Source organism: Loxodonta africana, chromosome 14 (genome assembly GCF_030014295.1).
Source record: "Loxodonta africana isolate mLoxAfr1 chromosome 14, mLoxAfr1.hap2, whole genome shotgun sequence".
In the NCBI taxonomy this organism is placed as follows: domain Eukaryota; kingdom Metazoa; phylum Chordata; class Mammalia; order Proboscidea; family Elephantidae; genus Loxodonta; species Loxodonta africana.
Window position 1 is genome coordinate 49131132 of NC_087355.1, and position 23890 is coordinate 49155021.

The 23890-nt window shown below is 39.1% G+C and overlaps 1 protein-coding gene across 7 annotated transcripts in view; it reads right to left on the reverse strand.

Annotated features, from left to right (window-relative positions):
* Positions 1 to 870: 870 nt before the first annotated feature.
* STK3 (serine/threonine kinase 3) overlaps positions 871 to 23890 on the reverse strand; it is a 303173-nt gene continuing 280153 nt past the window's right edge. For 6 of the 7 annotated variants that reach the window (XM_010588425.3, XM_023545907.2, XM_023545906.2 and 3 more), the window contains one exon: positions 871 to 2200. In XM_010588425.3, coding sequence (XP_010586727.1) covers positions 2042 to 2200 — 159 coding nt within the window. In that variant the 3' untranslated portion in view covers positions 871 to 2041. Of the gene's footprint in view, positions 2201 to 2806; positions 2923 to 23890 lie in introns of all 7 variants that reach the window. The other variant, XR_010317808.1, reaches the window with a different exon arrangement.

The window sequence follows — 23890 nt, forward strand, 5'->3', positions numbered from 1 at the left end:
CCTCATAAGTTTCTTGTCCATTTCATGGAGGTGGTTTTGCTTGGATGAAAGCAAACTGGTCATTTGATTTGATCAAATCAGGCAAGGTACCAGATAGCGGAAGAGAAAAACAATTAAAAAAAAAAAAAAAAAGGGTAGTGTGTCTGAATTGATCAACTCTCCTGACTGTCCCAAAGAGACCCCAATAAAGATGCAACTGAAGCAGATAATGCAAATTAGATCTTCATTTTTAATAAGTTTTATAGACTTTTAAATATTTGTCACTATCTATGCCATATTACAATTTGTTAGATACACAATTTACTATTTGTAAGTACTCAATAGAACAGACACAAATGCCACACTAAGGCATTATCTGGGGCACAAAAGCCATTTTAGAGAGAAAGGAAAGCTTCTCAGAGATGACTTACCTTCTGTGGCAGACATCAGTGAATTTACCAGCATTCCCAGTTTTCTCCCCTCCAGGCATGCGAGGCAGGGTTGTGCTTCCCAGGTTCTCCCCAGAAATTAGGAGTGGCCATGCCACTAGTTCTCAACTAGCCATCAGCAGATCTGGCATATGTCACTGCTGGCTGGAGCTGGTGTGAGGTTCTCCAGGGCCTCTTCTCCCTGTTGCGGTGACCCCAATGCTACAGATCGTGGCGACTCCAAAGCAGGCTCCCTGGGTGAGGATGACAATAGCAGGGCGCCCTGCCAAACTCAGATGGGCATGAAGCATGCACAGGAAATAGCCTGTGTCACATTAAGCCACTGAAACTTTAGAGTAACAACCCTGACCGCATAATCTAGCCTGTCCTAATATACCTTCCTTGCTTGGAAAAGACAGAGTCCAGGTACACGAACTTTAAAAAGATATAGAGACAAAATGTGTTGTGTGGCACAGTACAATTTATTTGTCTTTACGATTTACATGTAGTAATTAAACACACAAAAGAACAAACACTGTCAAGATGGCCATATGCAGCTTAGGAAGTGACTGGTCCCACTTCAATCATACAAATGTTCATTCAGCTTAGAAATGAGTTTCCTTTTAATGGTTTTGATCTTTCTTTTTCAGTCCCCAAGGCTTGCACAGTTCAGTACAAATGCTTTTGCTATTTCGTTATCATCAGGCACATGATGTTTACCAATTCCCAGCAAAAAAGTCTGTTGATAATAGAACACATTTTCAAGAAACAAATTTGATGAGTTTATTACAGTTTGATACAGTTATCAGACCTACACATGAAACATGAAAATTAACAAATTATATTTAAGATTTCATTTCTTTTAAAATATTTACCACATTAAAAAAATTTATGAAAGGGCTCTGTTGATTTCTTTGGTTTTATACATTATAGCTCTATGTGACCTAAATATATATATAGCTTTATTTGTAACAAACACCAAAATCCAAAAAATTAAAATTTCAAAAGGTAAAAATGGAATTATTGCTTCAGTATGGAAAAGGTGTGGCCCAGACAGGTGCTACTGTTATTACTGCTTTGCTTCTACTGGAAAACCATTCTAGAAATCACGGAATGTAGTCCACAGCTCCCTGCTTAAAGTCTGATTTGGTTGAACATTATCAGCTAGGAATATGTCCCTACCTTCACCAAAGCTATTCTGATCTTGTCCTTAACAAAACAAAGTGAAATAGCATAAATAAATAAGTTTACCTAAGGGGATACAATAAATAGGCTACTAGATATTGTAACATAAAGCCCTTCAGTGCTGTACAATTAAACAATAGCTTTGGATTTCCAAGGTCTCTAAAACATAGCCTTCACTTTATAACACAGATTTATTGCTAGTATGCAGCTGACAGGTAAAGGGAATACCTTTCTGCTGTTTTCATCATTTGAAAATGAAAACATAGTGGATGCAGCCGTAAATTCTGCCTTTCGGGAATTTACCTGGGTATGTACCATCAGTTTTTGACCTTTGCCCAGTTGTAGAACACAAATCTTAGGGATTAAAAAAAAAAATACTAGTCCTTCAATTTTTAGTGGTTTCTTGGTCTCCAGAAGAGCTACAGAACTGAACAGAGAAGAAATTAGGTTCAAAAGTTTTGCTGCCTTCTTTTCTTTGCATCCATTGCATCCAGAATGGGCTGTCTTTTTGCAGTGTATCTTTGACGAAGCTCTTCTATTTCTCGTTCCATCATGGGGTCCAGCGCTTTTAACCGCATCTGTAGCTCTTCTAAACTTAGATTCTTCAACTAGAAAAAAATGAAAGTACTAATAAAGTGAAATTATCTTCACTATATATATATATATTTTTTGTATATATATATATTTTTATATAGGTTAAAGTCGAATACATTTTAGCATGAATATTTCAGCAAACTCTTTATATCATCTTTGAAATATTTCACAAAAATTTAATATAGGAATTCATTCACTGAAGAATCCAGAAGCCACATCTCGTAAAGACCTCAAGTAATTTGCAACAAGACAATCAGAACCGCAGTTTTTAGGTAACAGCAAATGAGGGAAAAAAAAAAAGCTGATAAAATACATCTGTTGAAAAAGACAAGAGAAATCCAGCGCCGCACAAGCAGACTCTCAGGATGTATTCTGGGTACATTTCACTCTCATCTCTTAAACCTTTACTGGCTACAGGATGCTCAGACATCATCAACACTTGCCGAGATCATCCCAGTATGTGACAAGATCGAATACAGATTAAGTTAACCATTCTATCCTACATTTTACCAAATGGTTGAATTTTAAACTGTTAGTCAAAAAATTAAATTAACCAGAATATTTAACACAAGCATTCTGATAAACTAGGGTTCTTAACTTATGGCGCAAAATCTCCAAACCTGACACAAACAAGCCGGTGTAAAGTCCAACGTGGGCTTGGCCAATATGAAAATGAAGTGCCTGTCAAGTTCTCACTGTATACATTCCAGTCAAACCTCGCCGGTTATGCTGGCCTCTGGGGACAACAAAAGCACACCCTTTACTCAGGTCTCTAAGAAAGGCCTCATGTCACATGTGTAAGGTGGTAAAATGTATTCTGCCATATAACAGGATCTTTGATGGCACTAGTTTTTTTTTTTTTTTTTTTTAGGGTATTCTGAGCGTCACCGTAGTGATTTATATGGGAAAACAGCAAGACACAGGTTATCTCCTGAGAAACACAGGATGTTCTGAAATATATAATCTCATACCTTGGGCTTTTAGCTTATTAACTTAAAAAAAACCTGAAGCTCTGTCTCCTCTAAAAACTGAGCATTAATGCAGTGGTGGCATGTAGGTGGCTTAAGAAAATCTGTTCAAACTCAATGATTTACAGAATGTACTTTGGTAGGATGGAGCCCTGGTGGCGCAGTGGTTAAGCACTCTGCTGTTAACCAAAAAGTCAGTGGTTCCAACTCACCAGCCGTTCCATGGGAGAAAGATGTGGCAGTCAGCTTCTGTAAAGATCACAGCCTTGGAAACCCTATGGGGCAGTCCTACTCTGTCCTGAAAGGTCTCTCTGAGTCAGAATCAACTCAATGGCAATGCATTCACAGGTTTCACCTTGGTAGGTACACTAGAGAGAGCAAAGAAGTACTAAACTATTTCACTGCCCTTAGGAAACTTACAAATTAGTTAGGAAGGTAAGATTAGCAACTATAAATGCTCAGGGACTAATACAAGACCCTCTAAATGGCAGGCAAAGCAGCACCTGGATTCAGGGAAACCTGGAGGTACAATGGTTAAGCACTTGGCTGCCAACAGAAAAGGCTGAAGTTCAAACCCACTCAGTGGCTTGGCTCTGCAGGAGAAAGACTTGGTGGTCTGCTTCCATAAATATTACAGCTTAGAAAACTCTATGGCACAGTTCTACTCTGTCACATGAGGTTGCCAGGATTGAGAATCGACTTGACGGCACCTAACAACAGTAACAACCCAAGCTTGGTTTTAAAATGATAAAACTTGTAGTTTACTTCTTGTTTTAAGAGGATAATTGCCTTTAGAATTATTTTACGAGCCAGGCCAGAAAACACTCATTATTTTATATTCACATCTCACTTTTAACCAAGAAGAGGATTTCTCAGTTTGATCGTCCACTTTATTCACTATACCTGCCCCTAAGTAACTCCACCTTCCAAAAATCAAGTCTACTTTCAAAAGAAAAAGATTTGTCATCACTGATTCTAAAAAGGATAAGCAAAGACTCTGAAAGAAACTCAAAAGAGGAGTTCTAAAGATATTTTGAGGAATGGCAGTGTTACAGGAAAAAGTGTACAAGCTCCCAGGATGACGAGTCTGAAAGTGAACACCACTCGCTTTGGCATATAAGAAGGTCTGGTATGTGCACAATCTGCCTTGTTCTTTTTCAGCCATACGTTACCAAAAGAACTTAGATTATACTATTATGTATGTTTATATATAATAATTTAAGTTGTCATTGAGTTGATTCTGATTCACAGCAAACCCGTGTGTGTCACAGAATAGAACTGTGCTCCATAGGGTTTTCAATGGCTGATTTTTCAGAAGTAGATCACCAAGGCCTTTCTTCCAAGGCACCTCTTCGTGGACTCGAATCTCTAACCTTTCAGTTACCAGCGAAGCACATTAACGTAATATACTGTATACATTAGTCTTTCTTCACTAATTTTCAATCCAAGTATTAATGATGCATCTGTTATATGCTCAGTATTGTTCCAATCACTGTGGGGTTAAATAATAAACGAACAGGGACCCTTGAAACATTCTGAACTGATTAAACAGGTAAAGATGAGTTGAAGGGCCAATGCAGACCAAAAACAGCTACTCAACTTTCCCTGAGAAAGACCTGCACAGCTGCTGTATCCATAGGCCCCAACTTCACTTCTCAATTCTTCGTAACATAGCCTCTATTTCAGCCCATATTAATCTTTCCCATCTCTGGATTTCTATGGAATATTCCTAGTTGAAACCATACAATTTAGTACTTGATCCTATAATCATGTATTCTTTCACAGTTCATTTTTATGCATGAGTTTCATGTTCCCACTTCAGATATCCCCCAAGATATTTAGGCTTTATAGAATGTGCACATGCCTAGAAACTATTCTCCTGCTAAATACCATGACAGGAAGGTAGGTAGGGAGCTGTGGATACAGAATATATGACTCAGAGGAATAGGATGCTCTAAGGTTAGAGAAATAACATATACAAAGTAAACAGTGATCATTACATTAAAAATTTTCACATTAATATATTCCTGTAAATATCTTGTATCATCTTGGGCAAATCGTCAGTGGTTTATAAATGTTACATTACAGTAGTGGACAGAACTCAGCGGAAAAAGCTACTTAGAAGAAAAGTTTTACTTCTCTAACAGACTTTTCTATCAATACATAAAAAATTGCAGAAAACATGTCTGTGATGTTGAGAAACCATTGTCTGGCATGGCTAGGAAACTCAGTAGGTACCCAATATAAGTGAATTCATTAAGTACCTAAATCTTAGTTCTTTAATAAAATTTTGTTTCAACCATTTTGGATGGAAAAATCTCTACAAAATATTTTATGGAATATGCTGCCTTCTAAAGCAGAGGACAACACAGGACCTAAAACAACCCTTCACTGATGATGCGTCATCATTATTAATATCTATTACTAACCTGTCCCACGTATTAATTTCATCTGACTTTTTAATATTCATTTGAAAAAAAGCTGTCATATCCTTTTCATGCCCCTCATTGAGTACCTATCTTTCTACCTCTACTTCAAGTTTGCTCATCTACTGGAAGCCAGGATAGCAATTAAACGATCTCATAGATAGCCCATTAAACAAGGACAAATAGCTTCTGAGTAAAGCCCTGAGGCTGTTTTAAGAAAGACAGAGCACAGATGGCTTTAGTGTTTATACCCATTTTTAGTTTCTGAATTAAAAAAAAAAAGAACAAAAAATCTGATCCCAGATTTGTGGCTGTATAAGGTTGAGGTTATAGGAGACCTGCCTCCTGCAATGTTTTCATGTGGGCTGTCAAAGGACACAGCCATTTACTCATTTATTAAAACATTTACTGAGATTTTCTACGGACCAAGCAGTGTCGAGATGAATAAATCACTCTCCCTCCCCACAAAGAGCTTGCAATCTAGCGGCAAGAGAAACCCAAGCAGTTAACTTAGTGAGGGGTAAATAAGCTGAGAACAGGGTGATAAGGGGAAGGGAGAAGGGGAACAAACTAAGCAGAAACATAAAAAAAATATATAGCACCCTAATCCAGTATGACCTCATCTTTAATCCATTACATCTCCAAAGACCCTGTTTCCAAATAAGGTCACATTCTGAGGTTCCCAGTGGACATGAATTTTTAGTTTGGTAGCAGGCAGACTGTACTGGGCTGAAGAGGGTGGGCCCTAATCTACATGAGAGACATACAGGGAGATGCCATGAGAAGACAGAGGCAGAGACTGGAATGGAATGATATGTCTACAGATCAAGCCAAGGAGGGAAGGACTGCTGGCAATGCCAGGGAAGAGTCATGGAAGAGATTCTCCCTCAGAGACTTCAGAGAGAACACAGTCCTGCTGACACCTTGATTTTCAACTACTAGCCTCCACAACGGTGACAGCATGAATTTCTCGTATTTTAAGCCACTTAGATTGTGGTAATTTGTTATGGCAGCTCTAAGGAAACTAACACAGTGCCCAATAGGAAATCATCTCCCAACCTCTGCATCTGTGGTTTGTGGCAGAGGCGCTGCTCATTTTGTTAACAGGACGTAATATCTAAATATCTCTAGACTGTGGTGGTGTACATACAAAAAAACATATACGAGGTGAACTGGTAGAATTTTTTACTTTTTATACAGTGCATATGATTTAAGACAAACTTCTGGCTGGATTTTGATTTCTGATAAAGCGCTAATAAAATATATTTAGTACTCTGTGTTTCTTTCTGCAGCTATCAAGCCTCCCACAGGCATGAAAACGGTATTCAGAGGGAAACATGGCAGAAGTAGCTTTTTTCAATCTCTTGGAAAATTGCCCAATGCCTTAGTGGCAAAAAAAATTCATAAATCAGAATTTTATGGGGACTCATAAGGATTAAAATGGCCTTATAATAATCACATAATATTCTATCACCACTTTAAAATGCTAATCCGAGTTAAAACGATTTTTATGCTAATAAGAATAATATTAGAAAGTTGAATTTCCTGAGTTAACGTAATTGTGACAAAAGGTTCCTTCACCAGAATCTGGTGAATTGGTTTCCAGAAATCTTTATAAAAAGGAAAAGAAATTGCTTCAGAATTGTTATGTTTATGGTTCAACAGAGCTTATGGTAAATCAACTTGAATTCACATTGTTTTTTTCTTAAATATAGTTAAGAAATGTTACTTACGAGCCACCTTTCCACCATACATGAAACACAAACTGGTGTATGTATTATCGTGGCGACATGCCAGTTTGTTAATTCCAAATCAAATGGAAGAGTAAACCATAGTGAAGTATCTATATTTGTTGGAGTTTAGAATCTGGTAAGTCAAGTCAGTAAACAGAAGAATTTTAAGAGTATTATACACTGTATTTTTCACTATATGTGAACAAATATAGAAAAACTAATAACTCATCAAGAAACGGCTTTTAAGTGTTTTAGGCTAATTCTATTTAATCAAATTTTGTTGTGACTTTTATGATAAAATAGAACTTGCACAACTAACAATGTTCTCAAGTCTTCTAGATTTAACAATGTCAAGGAAGACTGTAGTTTTACAATCTTTTTGATTAAGTATGCTAATGCATACTTGATCAAGTGAATAAATAAAACATACTTAAGTGAATAAACGAACTAAGGTACAGTAAGACAAAGAACTTGAACGCAAAGACAGTGGAAGCAGGATCTGCAACTTCTTTGAAAATACATAGTCAAAGAAAAAGAGATTAGTTTCAGAACAATACTGTTTCACTACCTGAGGCTTTTTTGTTTTTTTCCCTATTTGAAAGAAATTTCACTTTTCCTGGACATTTGAAATGACAACTATCAGGTGGCAAAACATTATTAAGAACAAAGAATAAAATCAATTTCTGTAAAATGTTTAAACTGAGTTCAGAAGAATTTCTTTGTAAAATACTGGCCTGAAAGAAACACATTTTGAGATGTGGAATTGCTAAAAACCATTTTATATAACTAAAGTAAGTCATTTGTTTAACAGAGGCATAAACTATTAAGTCAGTTATGAGTTAAACCTTCACAGGCTCTCAGTGCAACCAAGACCAAAAACCCATTGCTACTGAGCGGATTCCAACTCACAGTGACTATACAGGACAGAGTAGAACTGTCCCGTAGGGTTTCCAAGGCTATATTTTTTACAGAAGTAAACTGTTACATTTTTCTCCCCAGGAGCGGACCGTGGGTTTGAACTGCCGAACGTACGGTTAGCAGCCGAGTGCTTAACTGCGCCATCAGGGCTCCTTCAAGAGCAAGACAACCGTAGAAACAATCTAGTCTACCTTCTATATTTTAAAGGATGAAATGAGCTAGCTTCCTCAAGGTGACACTGTTGGTTAACAGCAGAGACATAATCTGATTTCTACAACTCTTTTTTTCATTATGTCACATTGATCGTTGACATGTGTCTTAGTTACCTAGTGCTGCTGTAACAGAAATACCACAAGTGGATGGCTTTAACATAGAGAAATCTATTCTCTCACAGTCTAGCAGACAGTAAGTCCAAATCCAGGGACTCAGCTCCACAGGAAGGCTTTCTCTCTCTGTTGACTCTGGAGGAAGGTCCCTGTCATCAATCTTTCCCTGGTGGAGGAGCTTCTCAGTACAGGAACCCCGGGTCCAAAGGCTGTGCTATTCTCCCGGCTCTTGTTTTTCGGTGGTATGAGGTCCCCTGTTTCTCTGCTCACTTCTCTCTTTTATATTTTAAAAGAGATCAGCTTAAATTGTAGACTAATCTTTTAGATTGAGTCTACATAACTGCTGTTAATCCCATCTCATTAACATCATAGAGATAGGACTTACAACACACAGGAAAATCACATCAGAAGACAAAATGGTAGACAATCACACAATACTGGGAATCATTGCCTAGCTAGTTGGCAGATGTTTTGGGGGGACACAGTTCAATCCATGACAGCATTCAATTACTATATTGCATTAATAAATTTGGGGGAGAAAATTCCAAGTTCATCTTTTCAATTTCTATCCCTTACATATATCAGTTTGTGTATGTGTGTGTGTGTGTGTATGTGTGTATTTTTTCTCCCTGCCCCTCCTTTTCCCTCTCCTGTCTCATCCCAACCTGCTTTTGTTATTAGTAAAATACTGTTTATACCTGTAGTTGGGGCAAGAAAAACAGCAACTTTACAAGCTTCTTAGAGTATGAGGCTCTGCATGCTTATGTAAAATGGGACATTAGATTTTATCCTCAATGAAAACAAATCGATGCGACAGAAAGAAGTTTTAGAAAGGCATGTGGCTACATCAGGCACAGGACCCTTCTGCTGTCCGGGTCAGAAGGAAGATGATCCATGTTCCGGTTTGAAGCCTGTATAATAGTGGGAGGACGGGAAAAGGAGAGTGGTCCACAATATTCTCAGAGTATCTACCTCTGACTCATTAGATTTCACTGATTTAAAATGACAAAGTTTAGTACTTCTTTCATTAAAACCTACCATATTTTCTCGGGTTTTTTAAAAAAATTTTACTTTAGATGAAGGTTTACAGAATGAACTAACTTCTCATTAAACAATTAGTACACACACTGTTTTATGACATTGGTTAACAACCCCACAACATGTCAACACTCTCCCTTCTTGACCTTGGGTTCCCTATTACCAGCTTTCCTGTCCCCTCCTGCCTTCTAGTCTTTGTCTCTGGGCTGGTGTGCCCCTTTAGTCTCGTTTTTTGTTTTATAGGCCTGTCTTAATCTTTGGCTGAAGGGTGAACCTCAGGAGTGACTTCATTACTGAGCAAAAAGGGTTGTTCTGGGGGCCATACTCTTGGGGTTTCTCCAGTCTTTGTCAGGCCGGTAAGTCTGGTCTTTTTTTGTGAGTTAGAATTTTGTCCTACATTTTCTTCAGTTCTGTCTGGGACCCTCTATTGTGATCCCTGTCAGAGCAGTCAGTGATGGTAGCCAGGAACCATCTAGTTGTACTGAACTCAGTCTGGTGGAGGCTGAGGTAGTTGTGGTCCATTAGTCCTTGGACTAATTTTTCCCTTTTATCTTTAGTTTTCTTCATTCTTCCTTGCTCCCAAAGGTATGAGATGAGTGGAGTATCTCAGATATCTGCTCACAGGCTTTTAAGACCCCAGATACTACTTACTCTTTCTCAGGTGGTAAGAGAGAGAAGGGGAAACATGGTAACTGATCTCTATCAGGTGACGTAGCTTTTGGTACTGCAATTTCAAGGTAAGTCATAGTCTAATACAAAATTTCATTGGAAGCTTGGTCATATTTCCAAATACTAAAAGTTATTTGGACAGAAATTCAAAGTGGCCAGGTTTGTTATTCTTAATCTAACACTGCCAGCGAGTTCAAAATGTTATGCTGTCACAAAGGTGGTGTGCTGCTGAGAAATTCCCAGGGTCGTCAACCTAAGCTGAAAGGGAAAATGACTTTTAGGTATTCGGCTATGAAGGCAACAGTGAATAGAAAATCCTGCATTTGACACTTTTTACATGGCAGTCTTTTAAAATGGAATAAACTGCAGAAGCTCAACAAAAGACAGAACTGCCATCTTTAAACTTCAGGTGTTAGTTAAACCAAAGCTAAACCCAATGCTGTCGAGTCGATGCCGACTCATAGCTATAGGACTCATCCTATATGATGGAGTAGTACTGCCCCATAGGGTTTCCAAGGAGCGGCTGGTGGATTCGAACTGCTGACCTTTTGGTTAGCAGCCATAACTCTTAACTAATGAGCCACCAGGGCTCATCAGGTTAGTTAGTAGAGTATAATCTCCCAGCTCTTATAAGAAGTTTTTAAAAAACAAGTGAAAGAAAGATTTCCAAGAAAAATCTTAAAACTCTTAAACAATAATAGATGGATGGATGGATGGATAAAACATCTGTTTGTCTTAGTTATCTGGTGCTGCTATAACAGAAATACCAAAAGTAGATGGCTTTAACAAAGAGACATTTATTCGCTCACAATCTAGCAGATTAAAAGTCCGAATTCAGAATGCTAGCTCCAGGGGAAGGTTTTCCCTCTCTGTTGGCTCTGGAGAAAGGTCATTGTCACCAACCTTCCCTGGTTGAGAAGCTTCTCAGGGCAGGGACCCCAGGTCCGAAGGACACACTATTCTCCTGGCTCTTGTTTCTTGGTGGTATGAGGTCCACCTGTCTCTCTGCTCGCTTCTCTCTTTTACATCTCAAAAGAGACTGGCTTAAGATACAACCTGATCTTGTAGATTGAGTCCTGTCTCATTAATCTAACTGCCTCTAATCCTGCCTCATTAATATCATAAAGGTAGGATCCACAACCCATAGGAAAATCATATCAGATGACAAAATGGTAGATAATCACACAATACTGGGAATCATGGCCTAGCAAAGTTGAGAGAGAGTTTTGGGGGACAGAATTCAAACCATGACATTCCACTCTTTGGCTACCAAAAAATCACGTCCTTGCCACATGTAAAATATATCATCCCATCACATCATAGTAAAAGTCTTAATTCAACTCCAAGTCCAAAATCCAAAAAATTCCTCTTCTGTGAAATCTAGAATGCACGTTATCTGTTCCCAAAGTACAATGGTAGAACAGGCACAAGCTAGAAATTTCCATCACAAATGGGAGAAACTGGAAGGAAAGACGGGATAACAGGCACCAAGCAAGTTAGCAGAACACATTATATTAGTCCTCAAGGCTTGAAAATAATCCTCCGTTTTCTGAGACCATTTAGACAACGGCTCTGGCCTCCAGACTCTAGGCGTTGGCCACATTCTCTGGATTCTGAGCAGAGATCCCTCAGCCTTGGGCTTCAGCTCCACCTTCCAGGCCCACTAGATTGACAACTCTACTCCCCCAGCTCTGGGCAGCCCCATTCTCCTAGTCCATCTGAGTGGCGACTCCATCCTTTGAGACCAAGGCAGCTCTGCTTCCTGTGTTCCTTGTTTCTTCAGCTTCTGCTTCCTGGTTCCTTGGCCTCTTGGCCTCATGAGCTTCACGACCGAGGTCTGCCTTGCTGGGACAAGTGTTCCAAAGCTCTGTAGCTCCACTGTTAAGTGACTGGTGGTACCCCACTCTGCCAGTAAACTTTGGCCAGGAGGCACTCAACTCTCTTGCTCCATGGATCCGCAAGCCCAGCTCCACCAATAAATGCCTGGAGGCATCCCACTCCACCTGGAAGTCTCCTGTACAAAGGCACTTAGCTTTCTCGCTCTGTGGGTTGGCTCCAGTCTATCATGTGCTGGTCTCCTGGTTCTGCTGCTTCTGTTTCTCTGCTGCTGCTTCTTGCCTTCTGTGCATATTTCTTGGAGAGTGTAACAGCTTTCCTCTCTGCCTTTTGAGTTCTCACCAGAATTGTCTTCAATGTCCATAATTCTACCAACAGTCTCTTCAAAGCAATCAAGGTCTTCACCACCAGGCACTTCAAAACTCTTGCAGCCTCTACCCATTCACAGTTTTAAAACCCCTTCCACATTGTGGGCATCTATAAAGAACAGCACCCCACTCCTGGTACCAAATGCTGTCTCAGTTATCTAGTGCTGCTATAAAAGAACTACCACAAGTAGATGTATTTAACAAAGAGAATTTATTCTCTCACATTCTAGCAGGCTTGTCTGAATTCATAGTGCCAGCTCCAGGGGAAGGCTTCTCCTGCTACAGGCTCTGGGGAAAGGTCCCTGTCATCAATCAACCCCTGGTTGAGGAGCTTCTCAACAAAGGGACCCTGGGTCTAAAGGATGGGCTATTCTCCTGGCTCTTGTTTCTTGGTGGTATGAGGTCTCCCTGCTTATTTCTCTCTTTTATATCTCAAGCGAGATTTGTTTAAGACACAACCTAATCTTGTAGATTAAATCCTGCCTCATTAACATAACTGCCTCTAATCCTGCCTCATTACAATCATAGAGGTAGGAGGAAACACACAGGAAAATCATATCAGATGACAAAACAGTGGACAATCACACAATACTGGGAATCATGGCCTAGCCAGTTGACAGATATTTTTTAGGGACACAATTCAATCCATGACACTGCTGTTCACAAGTTCAATGAAAAGTCTAAACAACTTTTCAACAGGACTCAATATTTTGTTTGAAAATTGGTATAGTTTGGTATTTAATTGGTACAATAGTAAAATAAGAAGCTTGTTTTATTAATAATAGCCCTGGATTACCACATTTCATTCAGGAGGTAAATGAGATTATATATCAATATCTAGAAATATTATATTTCTCTGTATCTCTTTAAAAAAAAAAAAAAAAAACCTAAGAGATATGCAAATTAGTAACTCTTACTACCAGCATAGTGTCAATTCTGATTCATGGTGACCCCATGTGTAACAGAGTAGAACTGTGCTCCACAGGGTTTTTTCAATGGCTGGTTTTTCAGAAGTAGATTGCTAGAACTTTCTTCTGAGGTGCCTCTGGGTAGACTCGAACCTCTAACTTTTTGGTTAGCAGCAGAGCATGTTAATTGTTTCAATCACCCAGGAAAGTCAAAACTCTTTTACTAGATCTTACATAAAACAGCAGCATAAGTAACTCAGTGGCGTGAGAAGTTAAGATGAAAATTAAGATTAAATCATCTCACTGGTATTTCTGACAGTTCAAGTTTTTAATAATTAGAATTATTTCTGAACTGTATGAAAAGTATTGATTACTGCTCAGAAGTAAGAGTTGTCTGTAAAATTAGAGCTTTCTTTAAGTTTACATATCAAATCTACTATAAACTCAAAAACTATAAAAACCTAAAATATCACATTCAAGTGGTAAGAAAGAATTACTAAGATAATTTGGTCTTAAGATCTCTAGGGGAAAACAACAGATAGGTTATGAAGTTTTAAAATACATAAACGTGACATTTCAAGAATTAACGGGTTCACACAAGGCGATTACGAGCCCAAGAGACAGAAAGGGCCACATGAACCAGAGACTACATCATCCTGAGACCAGAAGAACTAGATGGTGCCCGGCTACAACCAATGATTGCCCTGACAGGGAACACAACAGAGAACCCCTGAGGGAGCAGGAGAGCAGTGGGATGCAGACCCCAAATTCTCGTAAGACCAGACTTAATGGTCTGACTGAGACTGGAAGGACCCCGGTGGTCATGCCCCCCAGACCTTCTGTTGGCCCAGGACAGGAACCATTCCCGAAGCCAACTCTTCAGACATGGATCGGACTGGACAGTGGGTTGGAGAGGGATGCTGGTGAGGAGTGAGCTTCTTGGATCAGGTGGACACTTGAGACTATGTTGGCATCTCCTGCCTGGAGGGGAGATGAGAGGTCGAGGGGGTTAGAAGCTGGCGAAATGGACACGAAAAGAGAGAGTGGAGGGGGAGAGCGGGCTGTCTCATTAAGGGGAGAGTAATTGGGAGTATGTTGCAAGGTGTATATGGGTTTTTGTGTGAGAGACTGACTTGATTTGTAAACTTTCACTTAAAGCACAATAAAAATTATATTAAAAAAAAAATTAACGGGTTCAAGAGTTGCCAGTATAATCAGTCTGTCAAAACGAATGAGACACCACCACAATGAAGCAAATGGTCTTATATGCTAATACTAACACATTCAGTCAAACAGTCAATCAAGAGAATCCTGTGCAAGGTTCACTGTGTTTACTGGGAAAACAAACTCTTCCTAGCAACTGTTTAAATAAATCTCACAGATGCTACAAGCCTTATTAGTGGCCTGTGATTAAAAAAATATGGATCGCTAATACTGTATCCTGACTCATCTATTTTCCCATCTGCTAGCAATTCTTACAATATGAACTATCAACAGAATGGCTAACAACAATAATTTTCTATGGCAGTTTTGATGCTAAATTGCCTATAGCATTTTGTAAGATTTACCAGTGCATGCCTCAGACTGTTTTGAGTTGTTTGTGTCCTGGAGGGACACACTCTCTTTTCCCCAATACTCCATACTGTTCACAAAGACTGGCATATTCATTTCACTAAAAATAAAAGCAAGAAACACACCGAAGCACCAGCAAAAGTCCAGTCAAGTCCACTGATACGTTCAGATACAAAAAAACAGGTAAAGGCCCTTCTGCCAGTAAGACTGAGCAATAGGGGTAATAGGTACTAAACCCCCAAAAAACCAAACCTGTAGCCATCGAGTCAATTCTGATTCATAGCAACCCTACAGGACAGAGTAGAAATGCCCTACAGGGTTTCCAAGGAGCAGCTGGTAGATTCAAACTGCCAACCTTTTGGTTAGCAGTGGAGCTCTTAACTGCTGTGCCACCAGGGTTCCAACACTAGGTACTACTTAGAGTTAAATCAAATTTCAATATATTAAGGCATTTCCCTGATTTCACTTCTGGCATTGAGAATAATACAATAAAAGAGCTTCCAAATCAATCTAAACTACTATGAGGCACATTTAAACAGACCCTATATATATATATTTATGAAACAGATGTTTACAAAAACAATTCAGATAATGGTCGTTTCAGACACCTGACATAGAAGACAAGTTCAATTTCTCACTGTAAATCCCTTATAAAATGTGCTCTTACAAGCTACATTAACATCAAATCCACTGGCACAGTTCCCTTTCCCAAAAAGACATTATTTACCTGTTTGGATGGAGAATTGTAGGTAACCACGTTCTGAGCTGAGCGGCCCATGTCTTTGGCTGACCTTGTGAATAACTATAAATTCTGGGATTATAAGTAAGTCTCACATACTTTGGACATGTTATTAGGAGGGTCAAGTCCCTGGAGAAGGAAATCATGCTTGGTAAAGTGGAGGGTCAGTGAAAAAGAGGAAGACCCTCGACAAGATGGATTGACAGAATGGCAGCAAATATAGGCTCAAGCATAATAAGGATTGTGAAAATGGCGTAGAACAGGGCAGTGTTTCCTTCTGTTGTACATAGGGTCGTTATGAGTTAGAAGCGACTTGAAGGCACCTAACGACAACAATAACATAACTGAAAACTGCCGTGAAGCATTTCTGTTCTAACTTCAGAGCTTCTACAGAAAACTCAGGACATTTTGATTTCATCTTCATTCCCAAAGGGAGAAAACCTCTTCTTGTGGACATCAATGGAAGAAAAGCACCACTTATTGATCATTTACAATGTGTTAAGACGCTACACTAGGTCCTATGCACTAAGTCATTTAATCTTAGCAATCATCTTACGGGGTAGATATTAGCAGCCCCATTTTACATGTAAGGACACTCAGAAAGACTAGGTCACCTACCCCAGTGACCTACCCAGGGAGAAGTGCTTACACAGGAATACAAAGACAACACTGAATTCAGTAACTACGTTTGGATTGAAGCCTATCCAAACTGGAGAGCTGTTTCTTGGGTCTCCCAAGACCTAAAAAAGCATTTCACCTTGAGTACTATGCTCCTTTAAAAAAATCATCTACATGAGACCAAACAGTCAACACTTAATCTAAAGCAAAGATGAGAAGGCAAGCAGGTAGGGAAACTAGATTATTGGAAACAGAACAACTAGAATGGAAATAACAAGAAAGCTGACACATTGTACAAAATGGAACCAATGTCACTGAACAAACTGTGTAGAAACTGTTACATGGGAACCTAATTTGCTGTGTAAACTTTCACTGAAAACACAAAAAATTATTTTAAAAAATGCATTTCAAAATCCTATTATCGCTTGAAAGAATTTCTAAAAGATTGCCTACAGATTAAAATAAACACTACTTTTTAAAGAAATTCCACCTCTCCTCCCAGATTGTATCTAGTGAAGTATTTCACTTGCTAGATATTAATGTACCTATAATGGTCTTCTGAAATTGTGCATATATGTTTAATAAGTCTTTTTCCATTTAATCAGCTTTCTAGCAAAATAATTACATTTCTACACAGCCCTTTGGAATATATGCGGTGATTTTATCAGTAAAAAAAGAGACATGCCCTGACAAAACCAACAGGACATGTCCCCTTCACATACAAGCGAGACTGTCCTGTGTTTATTCAGACTGCTCCACAGTTGGTCAGCTCGGTGCCAGCAGATGAGCTACAAGCTGATGAACATTATTATAATTAACTTGTCCTGGAGAAATCTGAGCTAAAAAGTTTCTTGGTCACCCATTTAAAAAAGGAATGATGAAATTTCAGTTGCATTCCTCTATGGCAGTTGAACATCCATTTCTTTTATGCTTTTTACTTTCTAGTAAGGAGTTTTGTCTGCTAAAAATATCAGGAAAAAGTTAATTTATGCACAGCTCTGCTATACTGGAAACAGCTCTAGAATGTAGGCTCAAGACAACCAAATCCAAGTAACTTGAACCCAACTAGTAATTAAGTCTTTCCAGATACATTTTAAGAAGCAGATGAAAAAGTTCCATTAGCTCTGACTGATGTCTTATCTCAGTGCCTCTGATGAACACTTTCTTCAAATATATTAAAACACTGATAAACACATAAATAAGGGATCAACAAATCAAGCAAGTAGATTAACTTTCTTTATATACTCCAGTTAAAAAAGAAAGAACAACTATATGATTAATACCAGTTACAGAAGACCACAAAGATTAAAAAACAACAACCCTTAAATAAATATCTGTAGCTTGCTTATTGGGCAGTTGAGTCTTGCAGAGCTTTCTTTTCCTGCCATGTTATCCCAAATCTCTCTGATACATCCCTTAAAAAGTCTTAAGCAGATCTCACTGATTTCTGGTCACTTAAAAAACATCCAGACCAGTGATAAACTTCAATCTCACATTAAATAAAATCTTGCCCCTCCCCTCAGTACATACTTGCACACACTTGCCCAAGCAGGGAGTGATGATGTCTGGTTCTGGACACTTTCTCCTCATCCCTTTTCAAGGTCTAACACTCTGGTGTGGGAGCTGGGAAGGAGAGGGGGAACCTTATTATGCAATTGGTTATTTGTCAGTGATGGACAGATTTCCTTGGTCTTGCAATGGTTTTGTTTGTTTCTGGTGGTTTATACACAGAAGGTGTGTGTTTCTTGGTGTGGTGGTATTACTCTGGTACCTACCTCTTTTGAAGAGGGATGGTACAGCATCCCCTTCTCAGGGTGGAGTACTGTTTACTCTAGCCTAGTAAATGCCTGGGTAGCACTGTGACCTCTGACCTCTTAGTTTAGAGACACAGAGATAGTGGTGGTCCTTCTCTACATTCTCCAGGAAGCACCAGAACCCAAGGAAAGGTGGGAGTCCCTGGTCTCTCCTTTTTCAGGACACTACACCACAGCCTTTACTTATCCTGAAAGCCTGGGCTGCTACCTACAGAAGCCTCCTACTATAGAAGTCTTTGGGAGAGATGGAGACATCAGTGTCTATGTTGATATAGGCTCCAAAATCCCAGGAACTTGTTCACTGAGCTCTGCTCTAGTGGCAGCATCAGTGGACCTGCAGGTTCAACCAGCTCAGCAAGTGGCCTGACTGGGGTACCAGCTGTCAGTATCCCCTTCCTGCAGGTACCATCAGCCTCTGTGAAGGGCTCTCCTGAAGTCCCCTTACTTGACTTTAATCTGGATGAGGGGAGAGCTACTTTCTTCCCCTTCTATTAGATTTCAAATTCCGTAAGGACAGGGACTTTGTTTTATAAATGCTGAATTTCCAGTACCTAGAACAATGACTGTTTTTAGAACAATGACTGGCACACTAAAAAAAAAAAAAAAAAAATTGCCTTCAAGTAGATTTCCTCTCTCAGCAACCTTATAGGACAGAGTAGAACTGCCCCATATGGTTTCCAAGGCTGTGATCTTTACAGAAGCAGACTGCCACATCTTTCTCTCGTGGAACGGCTGGTGGGTTCGAACCTCCGACCTTCTGTTTAGCAGTTGAGCGCTTAACCACTGCACCATCAGGGCTCTTTGACTGGCACACAGTTGATACTTAATATTTACTAGAGAAATGAAATGCTGAAAAGTGAAACTTTCTGAAAGTGAAGAGGACTTGAAGCACTTACTGGTGAAGATCAAAGACCACACCGCCTTAGGTATGGATTACACCTTAACATAACGAAAACAAAAATTCTCACGACTGGACCAATAAGCCATATCATGACAAACAGAAAATAATAAAGTTGTCAGGGATTTCATTTACTTGGATCCACAAACAACACCCATGGAAGCAGCAGTCAAGAAATTAAAGGACGCACTGCATTAGGCAATCTGCTGCAAAATGTCTCTTTAAAGTGTTAAAAAGCAAAGATGTCACCTTGCACACTTAAGATGTGCCTGATGTCACCTTACAGACTTAAGATGTGCCTGACCCAAGCTATGGTGTTTTTAATCACCTCACATTCATGGGAAAGCTGAACAATAGATGAGGAAGATGGAAGAAGAATCGATGCCTTTGAATTATGGTGTTTGCGAAAAATATTGAACATACCGTGGTTTGCCAAAAGAATGAACACATCTGTCTTGGAAGAAGTACAGCCAGAATGCTCCTTAGAAGCAAGGATGGCGAGACTTCATCTTGCATACTTTGGACATGTTATCAGGAGGGACCAGTCCCTGGAGAAGGATATCATGCTTGGTAAAGTAGTGGGTCAGCGAAAAAGAGGAAGACCCTCGCCAAGAGGGATTGACACAGTGGTTGCAACAGTGGGCTCAAGCATAACAATGATTGCGAGGATGGTGCAGGACCGGACAAGTGTTTCGCTCTGTTGTACACAGGGTCACTCTGAGTCGGAACCCACTCAATGGCACCTAACAACAGCAAGACAAATGAAAGAAATACAGTGGGGGCTATTGGTAATCCCCGGAGAGAGGTGTCGGTCCTCAATTGTTGGTGGCTTTCTTTAGAATAGGAGGTAATTTAGGGTCTGATGTTTTCAGCTATACACTCAAATGCCAATTCTGCAGCAACAGGAAAAGTCTCAACGTCCTACATGTCTACTAACGCTAAAAAAAAAAAAGTAAGCGTGTGTGTGTGTTTGAGTGTTCAAATAGGTGCATTTGGAACTGAAGTAAAGCCGAAAGAGTATTTGGGAAAATCAGGGTATTTCCCAGCCTATTTCATTTACTTCACTAACAGATAGTGCCATGCTCCATTACATGTTTATTTTGCATGTCTAATAACATATTTAGTTTTATCTCTTCTCATCCTTCTCTTAGAAAAACGGCTCCTGTCAAACTGTCCTTCTAAATGATCATGAGCACCACAGTTTACTCCTGGGCAAGCAGCATGCAATCAAGTGCTCTGGGAGGATATGACTAACGCCACTGAGTCAACCAGTTACACAGTTGCTACTGCAGCAACATCACAATACATATTCCGACAATTTAAATTATGAGTTTCCATATCGTAAGGTGTTCAAATTTACTTTGCCAAATCTAGAGTAAAATAACTAGAGGTCAGCTGAAAACCATAAATCATGAAACTCAGATTGTTATATATACACACACACACACACACACACACACACACACACACACACACACAGAGTACTAATACCTGGGAATAAACAAAATTTCCTGATGCTTTAGTTTTGAGGCATCTAAATCTGTAGTTCTTTTAAATCACCATAGAATCATGGTCTAATAGCTATATGTAAAACAATATGAGCTCAAAGTATGACAAAAATGTTTTTAAAAAGCCTAAAGAATGAAAAATCAAAAAAATATTTTCTTGTGTTTTTGGTGAAAGTTTACACAGGAAATGAGGTTCTCATGTAACAATTTCTATACATACTGTTCAGCAACATTAGTTACATTCTTCACAATGTATCAGCATTCTTGTTATTTCCATTTTGGTTGTTCCAAGTCCATTAATCTAGCTTCCTGTCCCCCTAGCCTCTCACCTTTGGTCTAGGGTAAATGTTTACCATTTGGTTTCATCTGAGACAATAAGTTTTGATCAAAATTCCTTATCCTTATTTGCCTTTACTGACAAATGAAAGACATACAAAAATTAACCAAAAGGAAACATTTGAACATTTTCATTAATTTTAGAATGGTATAGTTTGTGTCTAAAATAGTATTTTTAGTTTTGTATAGTTTGTGTCTAAAATAGTATTTTTAGTTTTGTACCTATTAATAAACGATTACACAAATTCAGTTAAACCCCACATAGACACTATAGAATTATAAAGGATAGGAGAAAAAGAAATTGATAGAAGGGTTCCTATGAAAATGTTCAAAAAATAAAATTCATGCCTACTTTAATAATAATTTTTAATAATAAAACCACCAACTGAATAAAACTGAAGCTGACAGCTTCTGCTGTTGTCCCTTCATTATTTGTTTTAAAGTATGTTTATAAATGCTACAATCTAAGGTAAAGGAAGGTAGAAAATAAGACTAAGAGAACATAAAACTGGTTAATTATTAACTTAAATGTACCTGATGAGGAAGCTTCAACTTTCAAATGTAAATGTTTCTTTCAACTTTCTGCTTTGGGGAGAGGACAATAGTGGTTACTGGTTATGTTATCGCCTTAGACAGGACAACTAATAGGTATAAATCACTGAAAATAAAGTTCAAAAATAAGATGCCAATGCCATTTACAAACAGAATAAAAGCTTAGAGTAAAAAATTCATTGCAAACTACAATTTTTACACTTAGATACTATGGTTAATGAACGTTCCCTAAAGCCCCCTCTCCCCCCTTTTTTTGGTCTGAGAATGGCACCAAATTAGGTTTTTAAAAATTGTTTTGGGTACCAACTAATTTAATAGAGTCCATGGCATAAAAATTTTATCTCTAGCACTGCCTTGTAATGTGAATGTGTTCCCGAACGTTCCCAGAACCCTTTCAGCACTGGGGCTGGACCAAGCCACCACCTTCTGCTTGATCCTCCCTTGAACCCAACACCTGCTTTCTGACTGGCCTCCCTCCTAATGTGGAGATAGAAGCAGAGGCGAGAACTGAGGTTGGGGTACTTCACAAAGAGTGGCTGATCTCACTTTGCATCTACTGGGAAGCCAGGAGACCAAAGTCACTAGTGGAAACTTGGGGATTGGAATTTGAGCTCTGGTTTGAATAATACACATTAATATGAAGTAGTTTTGTTAGTAAATCTTTACATTTTATTTTTCGGGATGAAATTTCAGCTCAGTCTAAAAAAAAAGTTCATTTAAATAAGGATAAAAGGAAAAATGCATCTTTCATTACTGACAAATGAAAGACATACTATTGGTTATTACCTCCTGTGGAAAAAGTAACAAAGAACTTTGCGGCTGTTAAATTCAGTGTGCTCTTGAGGAACCTTCCATAAGATGTTTGCAAGTGACTGATATATACCATATATTGTTAATCAAAGAGTAGCTTATCCACTGGAAAATTATTCTGAAGTTATTTTATAATAGCATATAATATCATGTAATTCCCAATCCAGAATACATGGCCCAACAGATCTCGTGCCTAGGACCTATATCTGGTACCAACAGATACAAGAATTCTCCAAATCATTCTTAAATAAGATTATCGTGAGTGAAATTTCCTTTGCTTTATTAGATTCAGAGTAGAGATGCAATACTGGACATGTTGACGAATACTACATGCAAAAGAATTACTTTCAGGCTGAAATACCGTGAGCTGGTCCACAGGACACTGTCCATTTGTGGTTGCCCGTGATTTACTACAGTTTTTCTAGCCTAATTTCATTTAGGAACAGCCATTGGAATGAACCTCTTCCTGCTACAGGTTCTTTTAAGCAGAGTGCATGATCTTGTAACTCGTCATGGCCCACCCCCATCCCTGCTGCCACAACTCACACACTGCTTCTTATCATCCCAGCTGTGAGAACAGGCATGGTCCTGATGGCTGTTTTCTTCTCAGAGGTGTGTGTTCATTGTACCTCTCTGACCCATATTCACTATACTCCTGTTGTGTGTCACTGAGTAGACTCCAACTCATAGCGACCCCGTAGGGCTTCCTAGGCTGTAATCTTTATGGGGGCAGATCACCAGGTCTTGTCTCCCACTGAGCCACTGGTGGATTTGAACTGCCGACTTTTTTGGATAGCAGCTGAGCGCTTAACCACTGCGCCACCAGAACTCCTTATACTAACTATAAGACCTTTTAAGTAGAGCATCCTACTTTCACAGTCAGAACAGTGAGCAGTGCTAGACCATGCTCTCAAAAGAAGGGACAGTCTTCTTAAATACCGAAGCAGTTGCAGATTATGTTAGCTAACTTTTCAGTCACCAGAAATTTGTTTTTCATTGGCCTTTAATGCGTGTCATCATGAATTATACCAACTAATACTGAAGAGGGTATATTTCCTACTAGTAAGTTCTGCTAGTTGGCAGCAGTGGAAGTTTCCCCAGCCCCTGACAAATCTCTGTTCTGAGTATAAAGAAAGGAGACATTATTTGGTGATTCTTTTGAGGTAGTGGGTTTTTAACTTTGCAAGGTGACCAGGTACTGAATAATTGGTAGCTACTTAAAAAAATCTTTTAAATCTCATTAAGAAATTAGCTTACAGAGTTCCTGAGGGACAGCAGAAAAAAGCGGAACCGGCAAAATGGAATAAAAATTAAATCATTCTAAATCAACTAAATTGTAACCAAAGTGGCTTCTGAATAGGCAGGCTTTTTCTGAAAAGGATAGGGACGAAGTTCAACAGCTTGACTGGCTCAGAGTCTAAAGGTTTATAAAGGATGGGAAGAGACTTCCAGTTCAATTGCTGGTCCCTAAGAAGTCTGGAAGGCAGGCCATTATCAGATCAATGGTATTTAGAAATAAGAAAACATGAGGCCACTGATATCCAGGGATATGATTAGTGGCAGCTCCTGAGCCCTCCTGCGCCCCCGCCCCACACAAGGGCAAGAGCTTGGGAGGGCTAGGTCGCTGGCTATCCGGCACCCTCTGGTGGCCAGATTTGACATTCCAG